At 46.9% G+C, this 13,938-nt stretch overlaps 1 protein-coding gene across 2 annotated transcripts in view; it reads left to right on the top strand.

Annotated features, from left to right (window-relative positions):
• Window positions 1-12,773, top strand: part of SOCS7 (suppressor of cytokine signaling 7) — a 33,325-nt gene extending 20,552 nt beyond the window's left edge. For both annotated transcript variants that reach the window (XM_061175227.1, XM_061175228.1), the window contains 3 exons: window positions 2,621-2,756; window positions 3,174-3,327; window positions 7,366-12,773. In XM_061175227.1, coding sequence (XP_061031210.1) covers window positions 2,621-2,756; window positions 3,174-3,297 — 260 coding nt within the window. In that variant the 3' untranslated portion in view covers window positions 3,298-3,327; window positions 7,366-12,773. The remainder of the gene's footprint in view (window positions 1-2,620; window positions 2,757-3,173; window positions 3,328-7,365) is intronic.
• Window positions 12,774-13,938: the final 1,165 nt, after the last annotated feature.

Raw genomic sequence — 13,938 nt, 5'->3', positions numbered from 1 at the left:
GATTGGATTAGTACAAAACTCCTGTTGCTGTGAGAGCCAGAACTCAAAGTGAATGTGTCCTTCTTAGTTGGGAGAATCTCCATCATCTGTGAAGTACCTAAAGAGAAAACACTTTTTGTTTTTTTAATCACACTTTGAATTGGATAACTCTAAGGAAATTGGTCGCTTCCTCTTTTGTAACCATCATTAAGGCCATGATTACTTGTTTAGGGCTATGTCTTCCTTGTATCCTAGGATTTCTCAATTCGGCCCTATTGACAAGTTTGGGGCTCGATAATTCTGGCCTTCAGGGAACAGTTTGTTGTGGGAGGAAGACCTGGGTGTTTGGGTGCTCAGACCTGAAAGAAGTTTGTCACTCCTAACCTGCTCCTTTTTGGGGGAAGAGAAAATAGCCAAGTGGCTAGAAACTGGATTTGTGCCCAGGACCCTGGCATGAGGACCAGAGGAACGTTCTTGATGATCACTCTTCTACCTTGTCTTTCACTTTCACTGCACTGGTGTCTTATGTTGGATTTATTTCTATTTCTGACCTCATCTGTTAACAAGCTCTGGATGTGAGAGCTTCAATCATTTGCTGTGTTTGGGGGCAAACAGTAAGTGGTCAGGTTGACACCAGGGAATATCAGAGAATTAACAGGTTTCAAATTGCTATTTGTGAACTTAAGGCTAAAAGTAACACAATTAAATAGGCAAGTATATATGGTCATTAAAATTCAAGTAGGCAAACAATCAGATAATTGTATGCTACTTATTATCCTGACCTCTTTAAGCACAAATCCTATAGTCCTTCTTTGGGAATAAATAATTAGGTGCATAAATTACTTTTATCTCTGAAACGTCTTGTTGAGTTTAGCAGTATTACAACCAACCCCCCAGGAAGCTTTCTGTTTGTCAGAGTTTAATTTACTAAAGACTATTTTTAAAACATGAGAGAAAGGGTAAAATTCAAAGAGGAATTTGAACCCCAATCATTTTAAAACCACTTGAGTTTAAATATATTCAAGAGAAAAATCCATGTGTGAATTTTTTTTTTTAATGGTGTGTGTGGGTGGAGGAGGGCTACAGTGCTTCAAAATATAAGCCTTAGATTTGAAGGGATGGGGGTGAGACGTCAAGGACTAAGAGAGGGTGGTCCTGAATCAAGGAGCTGTGACTGTCTGGACAGCCCCCCTGTCAGACAGTCACAGGGGCAGGCACTCTGGGGAGACCCCTGGAGGACCCTCCTTTGAGGTTCCCTGGGCTAAACTCTTCCTCAGACAGAGCAAGTGTTCAAGGAAGGCCAGCTTTGTTGGTTCTGTGCTGTGAGCACATTCTCTAAGCTCAGTAGGCCTCAGTTTCTTCATTGTAAAATGGGGATAATAGTGCTATCTGTCTGAATAGGGCTTTGAAGACTAAATGAGTTAAATGATTTTAAGATAAGCTTACTTGTTTAGCATAACATGTATTTCAATTTTTTTTAGAAAGTCAGTTGTTAACGACCACGAAAGGGCTTTGGGAGGCAATCTGCAAGCTTTAATTTTTTCTTCTCATGCCTTCAAACAAAATTTAAAAACTGTTTGAAATTAAACTCCAAAAATACTAGATATTTTATTTCCCAACAAGTTGTCTACAGAATTTCTTTTGATATGGCAATGGCTGAGAAAAGAATTCTTTCAAAGGTTTTGCAACTCAGATTCTTTCTGAGAGCACTTTTCTTGTTTACTTTCCATAGCCCCTTTGTTTATTGAAACCAGGGTATTCTTTGTTCCCCTGAATCTGTTTCAGTGTCCCTGCCATTCTGGGTGTCTCCATTCTGTGGTGTTGACCCCTGGGGGGTTGGAATTTCCCAGCACAGAGTCTGCTGATATTGCGATGAAACATAAGAGTGTGGGGCTCCCATCAGCCGTGGCTGGCATTAGTCAGCAGGCACTTGTGCGCGGAGTAGTACCAATTCCAGCTTGCCCAAGCTACTGTAGTTGCTTTTCTTTTAAAAGCATCATCCTCTTTTTTTCTGTTCCTGTACCCAACCTAAAATTTCAGAAGCAAGGAGGGTGGTTGGTGGGGGTAGAGGGTTGGTGGGGAGTAAGAGGTAGCTAAACCTGACTGTCCCGGCTTGAAGTAAATGGCAGGAGTGACAGGCTTATAAAATTTGATCCTAGCTGTTGCCTTCTGCTTACCAGCCTCTCAGGTGGAATTTGGTGGGGACCCCTCTGAACAGCCTTTCTGAGTCCTCACCTTCAGGGTACTCTAGATGCTAAACAAGTGTCTCCCATTCCCAATAGGGATACCTTTGATTCTTGCCCTTCACTGAGAGCCTTGGGCCTGGGATTGGCCACTTGGCTCCGAGCAAAGTCTGTAACTCGGCATTTTTCATTGAGCTGTTCTGAAGAGCAAGACTCTTAGCTGTTAAGAGTGAAGCTGGGGAGGCCTGCAGCAGGGGAGCATAGATTCCCTTGAGTATGAAATACGGTAGTGGTGGTATGGAAATCAGCAGTCCTTTGTGGAGGGGAGCTTTTGCACAGAACACATAGATGAACTGTAAAGAAGCCCCATTTCCCTTCCCTGGATTCTCTTCATAAGGAAAATTATAGTTAGCTGTATAGTGTCATCTGAATATTTCTCTCGGTTTTCGTTCTTGAAGGACTGCCACCAACTCCAGTCCAGCTGCTCTATCCAGTGTCCCGATTCAGCAATGTCAAATCCCTCCAGCACCTCTGCCGATTCCGAATCCGACAGCTCGTCCGGATAGATCACATCCCGGATCTCCCACTGCCTAAGTACAATGGGGTCTTTAGAGGTGGGGCAGGAGCGGAGGGTTAGTTACAGTGTTAGTGAGGCCTGCAAGCTGAGTGTATAGGCAGAGCCTGGCAACTCACAGGCGTTGTCCTTTCACTTCTCCTATGTCTTAGCACCTAACCTAGAAATGTCACATTACAGCCAGGAAGGAGGAAGGTGTGTGTGTGTGTTGGCTTCCCTTCTGCAGACTCTGTGAAGGGTAGAGTGGAGGTGCTAAGAGGGAGGGAGACAGAACTATAATAAGTGAGAAAGTGAGAATTTTGTCAGGGCAACAAAGAGTCTTTGGTGTTGTCTCAACCATACAGGGATTGAAAAGAAGGGAGGGTTGAATAAAGGTGGTCTTTCTTTTATAAGCTATGTATAACATTTTGTGTGTATCCCTCTTGTGTTATTCGTAGGCCTCTGATCTCTTATATCCGAAAGTTCTACTACTATGATCCTCAGGAAGAGGTATACCTGTCTCTAAAGGAAGCGCAGCTCATTTCCAAACAGAAGCAAGAGGTGTTGGAACCCTCCACGTAGCGAGGGGCCCCATGCTGGTCACCACCAAGGGTATGCCACCACTCACCTAGTCTCCTCCTGGGCGGTTATCATGCACTGGGCTTCGTCCCCCTTCCTCTCACCCCATGCGTATACCCTGATCCAGGCATCTGTCCAGAGAGTCGCCACATTTGATCATGGAGTCCCAGGGAGGCACATACCCCAATTGGGAGAAGAGCAGATAGACACAAGAGGCTTAAAGAGTATTTGCCAAGCAACAAGCGAGTTAATCACTGAATATATATAAAGAAAACACACAAGCGCAGCTAAGTGTGCAGCCTTCTCTCCTACTTTGGCTGATCGCCCTGATATTGCACAAATGACATATAAAGCAAGAAAGCAAAGGGGAAGAAAACTTCATCAAAGGGAACGCAAAATGCCCTTAATTGTAATAGGCATGCACTTCAGTGAGAGTTCCACTCTGTCCCACGGCTTGGAATATGGGGATGAGGAAAAAACAACTCGCTCTTCTATTTAGAATTCCATCTGGGCCACTGAAAAGTAAATTGTTGAAAAGAATAAATGAATTAACTAAGGAATTCATTTATCTAAGAGGCTCTTCTCCCATTGCTACACTGAGTATTCATTTATTTTCCCATAAAATATCTTGGAATACTGGTTTGCACATATGAATTCTAATTAGTCTTCTTGGGAATTCCCTGGCGGTCCAGTGGTTAGGACTCCGCGCTTTCAGTGCCGAGGGCGTGGGTTCGATTTCTTGTCAGGGAACTAAGATCCCACATGCCTCAGGGCTCAGCCAAAAAAAAAAAAAAGTCCTCTTAAATTGCACTAATGTGAACATTGAAAGGTAGAGGGGAGTAGGGAACAAAATTGCCAGAGAATGGTGATTTTGGTAGTGTGGGTTATGTGCAAGATCTCACATTCTACTGATCTACTGCTGGGATGCAGAGACCGCCCCCAACCCCTTTTACTGAGGAGTGTCCTTTTTAAAAAAAAAAAAAAAATAATAATAATAATAAATTAATTAATTACTTTGGCTGTGTTAGGTCTTAGTTGTGGCATGCGAGATCTTTTGTTGCGGCGCTTGGGCTTCTCTCTAGTTGTGGTGCATGGGCTTCTCTCTAATTGCAGCACGCCAGCTCTCTAGTTGTGGTGCACAGGCTTAGTTTCCCCGCGGCATGTGGGATCTTAGTTCCCCGACCAGGGATTGAACCTGCGTCCCCTGCATTGGAAGGTAGATTCTTAACCACTGGACCACCAGGGAAGTCCCGAGTGTCCTTTTTTTAAAAAAATTTATTCATTTTATTTATTTATTTTTGGCTGCGTTGGGTCTTTGTTGCTGTGCGCGGGCTTTCTCTAGTTGTGGCAAGCGGGGGCTACTCTTCGTTGCGGTGTGCAGGCTTCTCATTGTTGTGGCTTCTCTTGTTGCGGAGTACGGGCTCTAGGCATGCGGGCTTCAGTAGCTGCGGCATGCAGGCTCAGTAGTTGTGGCTCATGCACTCTAGATTGCAGGCTCAGTAGTTGTGGTGCACGGGCTTAGTTGCTCCGCGTCATGTGGGATCTTCCCGGACCAGCGCTTGAACCCGTGTCCCCTGCATTAGCAGGCGGATTCTTAACCACTGTGCCACCAGCGAAACCCCTGAGTGTCCTTTTTAAGCACTGAATTCTTCTGCTTCTCTTCTAACCTCCTGTGTTCCCAATCCCATCCCCCATACAAAACAAACTAAGGGGAATAACCCACAGGAGTGACAGCCTTAGAGTGAAAAGGGGGCTTTAATTCTCCCCACCTTCTCAGTTCTCTTCATAATGGGAGAAAATGACAACTGGTGTTTTTGTCCTGTGGGTTTTTTTGTGGCTCAGGTGAACCCAGCTGTGTGTCTCCTCTTGGCTCTGGTAGTCCCTGATCCTGTGCTACTGTGGGGGAGAGCATGTGAGCCAGGTTTAGCAAGGGGAGAAGGAATGAAGAAGAGAGATCAAGGAATGGTATCTCCAGGAGGCTGCGGAGTTTTAACTTAAAGGATCCTGGGCTGGATGTACAGTTTCTTTGTCATGTCTTCAGTTACAGGCGTACCTTGGAGATACCTTGGGTTCATTTCCAGACCACTGCAAGAGAGCAAATATCGCAATAAAGCAAGTCACATGATTTTTTTGGTTTCCCAGAGCATATAAGTTTTATACTATACGGTAGTCTGTTAAGTGTGCACTAGCATTATGTCTAAAAAATTCTACATAACTTAATTTAAAAATATTTTATTGCTAAAAAATGCTAACCATCATCTGATGATGTGGGATTGCCACAAACCTTCAATTTGTAAAAACGCAGTATCTGTGAAGTGCAGTGAAGCGAAACAAGTTAAACGAGGTGTGCCTGTATCGGTGAGCTCTGTGCCCTTGGAAGTGTCTCCTAAAACATCTTAGTGCTCTAACGTCTAGGAGGGTTTCTCTGCTTGGTGGCTTTGCAGTGATTAGGGTGGGGAACTAGGGGGGCCCACCTACCCAACTGCGCTGTTGAGGAGTAATTGGGACCCTTCAGTTAGAGCACTGTTTCTGTGGGTGCTGTGCCTTAGGAGGGGCCCCCACGAACACAGGTACATTCAGAGAAAGGTTCAGGATGGTGGGGGACTCCACACTTCATCATGTGGGGAATAAATGATTATCATGGACCAGAGAAGTTTTAGGGTACGAGGGGCTTGGTGGCCAAAAGAAGTATTTGATGGATTTTCCTAAGGAAGAGTGATTAAACTTATTCTGTGTGGTTCCAGGGGCAGGAGAAGGACCACAGTATAAGTTTTAAACAGATTTCTGTCCAACTTTAGAAGAAGCTTTTTAACAGATCCAAATATGGAATGGTTTTCCACAGGAGTTAGTGAGTTCCCCATCATTTGTTTATTCATTCAGCAGACATCTATAAAGTAGCCAGTGTGAATTGGGAAGAGGGTGCTGAGCAAGATAGTCAAAGGCCCTGTGCTCACAGAGCTGCAGTTCTTGTAGGGAGAGACAGACAGCAACATGTAAGTAAGTGAATAGGTTAATTTCAGTTGACTGTACATGTTATGAGGAAAATAAAACTGGGTGAAGTTTAGTGGTTAATGGTAGCGTACTACTCAAGTTTGAATGATCAGGGAAGGCTCCTGTGAGGACGTGACATTTCAGCTGAGATTTGAATATCAAGGAGTTAACCCTGAGAGGATCTTGGAAGCTGGCATTCTAGGCAGGGGATCCTATAAGTACAAAGGCCCTGATCTGATCAGGTATAGGCTGGGGCTAGCCATTTGCCACGAGTGTGGGGGGGCAGTCATGTATTGGCAAAGGATTGCACTGAACTCCCGGGGCCTCTTTTTGCTGTGACACTGGGATTGTTGCTTGTAGCAAAGAATAAGCATCATGCTGTACTTGCTCCTAGGACCCCTTGAAAAAGGGAAGTAACACTTCCCAAGGGAAAGGCCTTTCAGGTGTGAAATTCGGCCATTGTGATTTCTTGTTGGTCAGGCTGGTTTTAATTTCAGAGTTCCGAGTGGGCCACTTGGTCTGTGTGTGCTCTTACCTGGAGAATTTTTTGCCAGGGTACTTGGAGTTAGGGCACAGTTAGGGTAACAGCTGGAACAGTGCCCTTCTTAAATCAGAAGGTAGAAGCTGCACTGGCCTTTGTGATTATATGTCAGCCCTCTTCAATAGCCAGAAGCCACAGGGCCTACAACTATTTCTAGCTTGGCTCACCAGGGGTTACTCCAGGGACTCAGTTCTTTTTTCAGTGCCTAGAGCAGGTGGGCCTTAGGGAAGAAGTTGGGGGGGGGGAAAGTGTGTGGAAATTGAAGGGGAACGGGAAAGAGAGAAGGGAGGCAGTGTGTAGGACATCTTTATTAGTCATTTTAGGACCTTTTTTTGGCGACCAGGTTGTAGGCTGCTCAGGTCCCCGTGACAAAGGCCACTGCTGCATCCCCAGCCAGCTGCAGCGTTTGTGGAAGCACTTGGCTCTCCAGGCCCCGTTCTCCCTTTGAGCTGTACTTCTCCACCTCCAGAGGCTGTTCTTTCACTCCATTTTGGTTCCACTCTATTGAGCCACTCTAATTATTCCCCTTTTTTACCTAGGCATTTGGTTGCCAAGCTCCAGTTTCGAAGAACCAAATGAAGCTACCATGAAAAGGGGAGTGAAGAAAACAAGAGGAATAGGAAGGGTTGGGATCCTCTGTGCAAAGACTTTGGTTCCCCTCGCCGCCCTGGGGCTTGGATGAAGCACACGACCAGGCTCTCTGAGTGGGGCTCCACCTTGTCACATCCAGCCCTGTGCTACTGGAACTGGATGAACTCCTTGGAAAACTGGAAGAAGTCTCAACACTGTTCCTTTTTCAGAAGTTTTGTTCTGGATATTTGCATTTCTCAGTATGGAAAACTCACCCTAAAGGCAGCTGGGGTTTGTGTGCATTGGATTGGAAGTGGTGCCAAGGGTGAGCATATCCAAAGGAGAGGTGAGGAGGAGAGGGCATTGCCAGTGAGGGTCATTCAGGTGGTGCCAAAGGCAGAATTCGAGTCTCCACCATTGACCTTGAAGAAGGGAAAAGAAGGAGTCAGAAGTGCAAATCAAGTCGGGAGTTTCTGAGGGCTGAGAATCTGCTTCTCTGTAGGCATGGGTAGCTTCAGCAGGAGCAGGGAAGAGAGGAGGGTGGGTAGTCTCGAATAGATGATGACTGGACAGAACTGGCACATAGCTCTGCTGGGGGAAGTAGTGACTCCTCGCATACTTTGCTTTTAAGGTTTAGGAACCTGATTTCAGAATCACCTCTCATAGCAGCTGTGTTCGTTTTGTTTTACTGAATTCCTAAATTCTGTGACCTCAAGTTAGCCCTGTTCTTCCTCTACCCTCAACCCATTCCCTCGAGATAACTGTACCTTTCACTCTGGTCATGGTAACATCATTCCTATTGCTTCCACCGTCTGTCGAGGCAATAGTTTTTCTCATCACCTGAACGGTTCAGAGCTCCAGTCCCGGGCTGCTGAAGTTAATGGAGCGTGCTTCCAGATTCTTAATGGCAAACCATACCCATGACTTAGTCAGTGTTCCTTACCTCCACATGTCTGTCAGCTAGTGAGAGGGAATGTGGAGGAAGGTGAGAAACGAAGCTGTTGTGCTCTTCCTAGAGAAAGCTCCCTAGTGTCTCAGCCTTAATGGCGTGTCTGAGATCAATGAGGAGGGAGGAGAGCATTACAGCTCATGTTCTTAGGTTTGTCTGGAGCAGGAGGTAGCAAGGGCTTCTTTATTTTCCTGAGTTCTTTCTGGCAACCCAAACATTTTCCTGAGTTAGATCCTGTTTGCCCTCCTTTCATTGGGAAGTCTGTCAGATACTGATTTGAGAGTTGCCTGTTTTCCAGATGGAAGTGGAGGAAGAGGGAGAAAACTCCAGTGATTTTCTGAACTTGGCCATTGTCAAATCATATAACATTATGAGTTTGCTTTTCTATAGAGTTACTCTGAGGAGAGGTTTGCTATTAAGATGTGAAAATTGAGCTGTTTGATCGTTATTACTCTTTTGCAGTAAGTATTCCAACAGACTGCCTCTTTTGGTTCCCCTATTGCTTATATCTGCCTCATCGCATGAGATAAATAATATTGTCAGGTTGTGGTTTCCTGATCGTTTGGGGTGAGGCCCCAGTGTCTTGTAATTTATAGGACTGCCTCATCTGGGAGCATTGGCCTTCTGCCTTACGTCCTGCATGGAATGACCATTCTTCCTCCTTATAGCTGAATAGGGAGGAAACTTGCATTGTTACCTGGCTGTGAAGAGGTGGCCCACAAAATGAGCTTTGTAGCGTAAACACAGCCCACCCACCTTTGATTTGTCGTGTGGTACCGCTTCTCTCTTTGGCTGCCGTGGTAGTATTACCAACCAGTTAAGGTTGTGATCCCGGGAATTGGCTTAACCTATGGGTCTTGCCTCTTGAAGGTACAAATTAACTTGCCATCTTGCAGAAAGTGCCACCCAACTGTAGAGCCTGCTGTCTGGAATCCATTGAGATCCTCGAGTGGCTGTTGTGCGGCTACGTGGGATCATTTTTCTTTATTTTTTTTAACTACTTTTTAGCGTTCATTTGCCTGATTCTGGGCTAGCTACTGTGGAAAACACAGGAGGCGGAAGACATATTATCTGGCCTAAGGGAGCTTTTAGGTGGCTGCCACACATGAAGCATTTGGAGAATGACTCAGCATGGCAGAGAGAATCAAGGGCTGTCTTGAAAGAAATTCAGAGTGGGTAAGATCAGCGTAGATCAGATGGTCTAGGAAAGCTCTGGTGCTGTGAGACTTTGGTTTTTAGGTGAGGGCAGGGCAGTGAGATGAGAAACAAGAACAGGAGCACGGAAGCAGAAATCTGCAGGGTGTGTACTGAACAGTGCACAGTCCCAAGTTAGAGCAGGGGCATCAAAGAATCCTTTTTCTGTGCTGTGGTCTAGACCGAAACTTCCTAGTCATCAGGCAGGTCTGAATGCTGAGGGGTTATGATGGCGAGGTGGAGCCCAAAGCCAGAAGTCAGCCAGGTTCCTGCCTGTGGCCAGGGACCTCACTGCTCTCAGCACAGCCTGGGTGAGGAAGGCAGAGCCCCTGGACCCCTTGTGGTACCAGGGGTTTCCAGTGGAGAATCCATACTCTCAGGTACAAAACCAAACCAGCTGAGGAGGCGTGACCCACCCTCACCACCATCCTTTCTCCTCCCGGGAAGGGGAGTGTTTACTGTGCCCGTGATCTGTCTGTGCATTAGTCACAGCCCAGGCCGTAGCCTGGTCCTTCCTCAGTAGAGTGGGCTCTAAGACAGAGTTGTGCAGGAGGAAACAGCCTTCATCAGGAGGTGAGGAGGAAGGGCACCAGCCTGGTCAGAGTAAACAGGGAGGGGCAGGGGCAGCTGGCCTTCGTCAGCAGCTCCCCTTCACCTCTCCTGCCTGCGGCCCCTGCCCCCCGCTGATTCTGTGTAGTGCTAATTGAAATGCAGTCTACAGAGGGAACTCAGTGCTTTTTGGTCATTGTATTTTCAAGTCACAAACTGGAAAAGGTTCTCACTTCTAGGGACCCGTCATCATCGGTGTCTTAAGTTGTGGATGGGTGATGTCAATATCCTCAGGCCCTGCCTGTGTAACCCTCGCTTGTTTATGACTGATCTACTGTAACCTTCCTCAGGACAGGCGTGAACCACTGTGAGTTAGTGACAGCTACTGCTACAACTTGCTATTACTTGAAATTCGTGTGCTGTGGTTGCAGGGCATAAGGCGGTGGGGGCTCTGCTGTGGGGACTAGATAAATGGGTGACGACTAGGAATTTGGGGCAGTTGGTGATGATCTTGGCCTGGTTGCCTGCCTGTGCCTAGGTGCAGTGAGTGTGACACCCTGGAAGGCCAGCCCTGGGCGGCAGCACCCAGCCTCCTGAGGGGGGGAGGTGTGGTGGGGAGCTTGCTGCCGTGGTTTCTCCTCCTCCTCCTCCTCCTTTCCTCCTTGTCACCGGGGCTGATTACGCAGGCCCCTTATTAAGGTTGGGAGAGGTGTGGAGAGCGCGGCAACCCCCCTACGGTGCACATCCAGGAAGCACTGGCAAGGCGGAGGGTGGTTAGTGTTCTCAGATCCGGGGTGAGAGACTGGAGGAAAGCCGGGTGCCCCGGGTGCCAGCCTTTTCAGCCCTCACCCCGGGCCCTGGAAGACTGGAAGAGCACAGCCTGCTTGAAGCCCTTGGCCCTGGCAGGAAATGGGGATAGGAGAAACTTGTCCTCTAGGTTAGATTCCCCCCCGCCCTGCTGCCTCTCCCTTGGCTTTGAGCCCTGAAGTTGGAGGCCTAGGCACTGGCATATATAGCTCTGTGGTTGCTGGAAGGAGGTCTGAAAGTCATTGTGTGTGTGTGTGTGTGTGTGTGTGTGTGTGTGTGTTTTCATTTGCAGAAGTTTTGCCACCAGTGGGGGTGTTGAGAGCATCTCCACTGGGGGGAGACCTGCCGTTTGTTGTCCACTTTTAAGAGAATGACGTGCCCCCTGTCCCTAAGGGAGGAGCTTTTGAGTTAGACATTTTCCCTATGGGAATCCTCTTGGTTTGGTTCATGGGAAAGGGGGAAATGGATAAATGATTTTTATCTGTAATTGTCAACACAGCTGTTCTTACACTGAATTTGTGCTATTGCATACATGTAGCCATCTTTCTTTTCACTGCAGCAGTGTTTATCAGTAGTTCAAAATGATTTATTTGCTCCTGGGGAGTAAAACCTTTTTTATTAAAAAAGAAAAAAAAAAAAAAAAAAAAAAAAGAAAGAAAATCGTGACCCCCCTCCCCCCATGATAGCTATAGGATTATTGGGCCACAAAGCTCAAGAAAGCAAAGTCAAGTCTGCCAGTCCCCGTGATCTATCCTCTTTTGACATTGGAGTCTTCATGCTCAGCACAAAACGACAGGAGGCCTTGAAAAGATAGCGAAGCCTTGGGAGGTGTGAGATGGGGGTTGGAGCATAGAGACAGAGGCACTGGGGACTCAGATGCTGCAGTTATAAAAATAGAGTAAGGAATTGTATTTAAATTATTGATTCTCTAATCTGCCAGGGAAAGACCTTTCTTTACATACAGATTCCATATTGTCTTTGTCCTTTTCATGGCTTCTTGACCTTCCTGGTAGGTGCCCCCAGTTTCTTCCTGTTTCCCATCCTGTCCTCTCTGCCCCTTCTCTCATTCCTTCCCACTCCCATCCACCTCCCAGGAAGCCAGTCCTGCATGCTGAGTCTGTGACATGCCTTCACGCTCATTTCATCTCCTTAGAGGGTACCTGGAATTGCTCCCTCCCCCTCCCACTCCCTCTTCCAAAATGCCAAGAGGGGCAGGCAAAAAGCAGCCAGTCATGGCAGCGGAAGACCTGAATGTCTGCTCGCAGCCGGACTGCGATCTAGTTGCTCCTGGAGATGGAGTGTCAGGTGGACTTAGGACACTCTTGATCAGAACCCAGGAGATCAGAAACCCGCACAGCCCCGCTCCGAGCTTCGTCCTAAGCCCCCTACCCAGCTCAGGTGGAGCAGGAAGGCTGGTCTGACTACTCCATCTCTGGTGCTCCCTTGAACAGGGACCTGCCCCTCACTGTTAGGCCCAGAACCTTTTCCAAGGGACAAGCATAATCCAGGCACCGCTCCGTGGGCAGGCTGCTTGTTGGAAGGCCCAAACTGGTGCTGCCCGTGCCACAGCCACTGCTGTACAGTTTTTGGTGGTTTTTAAGAAACTCAATGAAGAGGGGTGTCGTTCTGGGCTCGGGGTGGTTGCCAGTTCTTCGCCAGAAGGGGAGCCACATCGCCCCTGCAACCACTTCCGTCCTCTTCGGCCACCCCACCCTCCTCCAAGCCAAAGCGTGGCCTGGCTTTTGTCTTCCCATTTAGTTTTTCTCCTTTCCTCTACCTTTTTGTGCTTAATTTATTAAAATAGTTGCTGTATAATTTATTTTCATAAACGATAAAAAATTACTAAATGGTTAAAATAGACTTGCAGGCCAATCTTAAATGGGGTGGGAGGGTCTGAGGGTGGGCTGGGGAAAGGGAAAGATGTTTTGATATAAACAAAACAAATGCACTTTGGGTGTGTTTTGGTATTTTTCTGGGGATAGATGGGAGGGTGTTGGGATGTCCCTGTAGATTAGTTCCAGAATGGGGTGTCTGTATATACTGTATTCATAGGCATGTTTGACTCTTGTAAAGGGACATTATTAGCTGCTGCAGGTCCTGTTTGGAAACCCCATGTATAATTCCCGGTTTTTTGTAAGTGTCAGTGCGGGAGACATTTGACTCTTGTGTTTGTATCTCCTTTTTATGATTGCTGTACTGACCCATGTCTTTTTGCGGAAGGGGTGCAAAGAGATTTGAAATAAAAATGTTTAGAAATTCTTTCATGTTATTTGGGTGGTTGTTTTTCAATCCCTCTCTCATCTCGTATGACTCCTCACACCATCACCACTCACTTAGGGTCAGATGACCCACCTCTGGCAATTGGAGAATCCCTGTGATGTCAGCTAAGCAGAGCACATCCAGAACTGGTCTTGTCGGAATTAGAGATGTTGAAAAATTCCTGAGGCTGATGGCCATTGCTCAGAGTTGCTTTCTCCTTCCCCAGGAAATGCAGGAGAATTCCAGAGAGCTTTCTGGGGCCTTTTTGCTCTACTTTGGGAGAGTTCATATTTTACCATAGTAGTCATTCCTAGTATATACCTAGGCTGGCAGTCAAGGTTTTTCATAAGTTTGACCTGTGTCCCTCCTGCCTTTCTAGCCCCTTCCCTCCTGAGCTGTCCTCTTCGGAGAGGAAAGGACCAGAAATGTTTCTCTGATTGTGTGTACTTGGAGCTGCTCGAATCTTCCCTCTTCACTTTCCCACCCAATCCCTCTCCAAGTTCCCCACTTAGAGGGCCAATGTACCACCTTGGCACATTTTGGAGAATTTTTGGCAGCTTTTCTGCATCCTCAGAGTAGAAAGCATGCTGAGTGAGATGAAACCCTAGTTCTCAGCAGTTGCATTTTCTTAGGACTGATTAGAAGTGCCCCAGGAGGGAGTGTCGGAATCCCCACTTGCCCTATTCAGCTCATTCCCAAGTCACAGGTCCACGTTAGGATGAAACAGTGTCTTATCAATTCTGATAGCCATTCTATGAAGGCATGAACTCCTGATTAAAGTTCT

The sequence above is a fragment of the Eubalaena glacialis genome, chromosome 19 (assembly GCF_028564815.1).
Source record: "Eubalaena glacialis isolate mEubGla1 chromosome 19, mEubGla1.1.hap2.+ XY, whole genome shotgun sequence".
In the NCBI taxonomy this organism is placed as follows: Eukaryota; Metazoa; Chordata; class Mammalia; order Artiodactyla; family Balaenidae; genus Eubalaena; species Eubalaena glacialis.
This window is presented reverse-complemented; position numbering and strand designations above follow the sequence as displayed.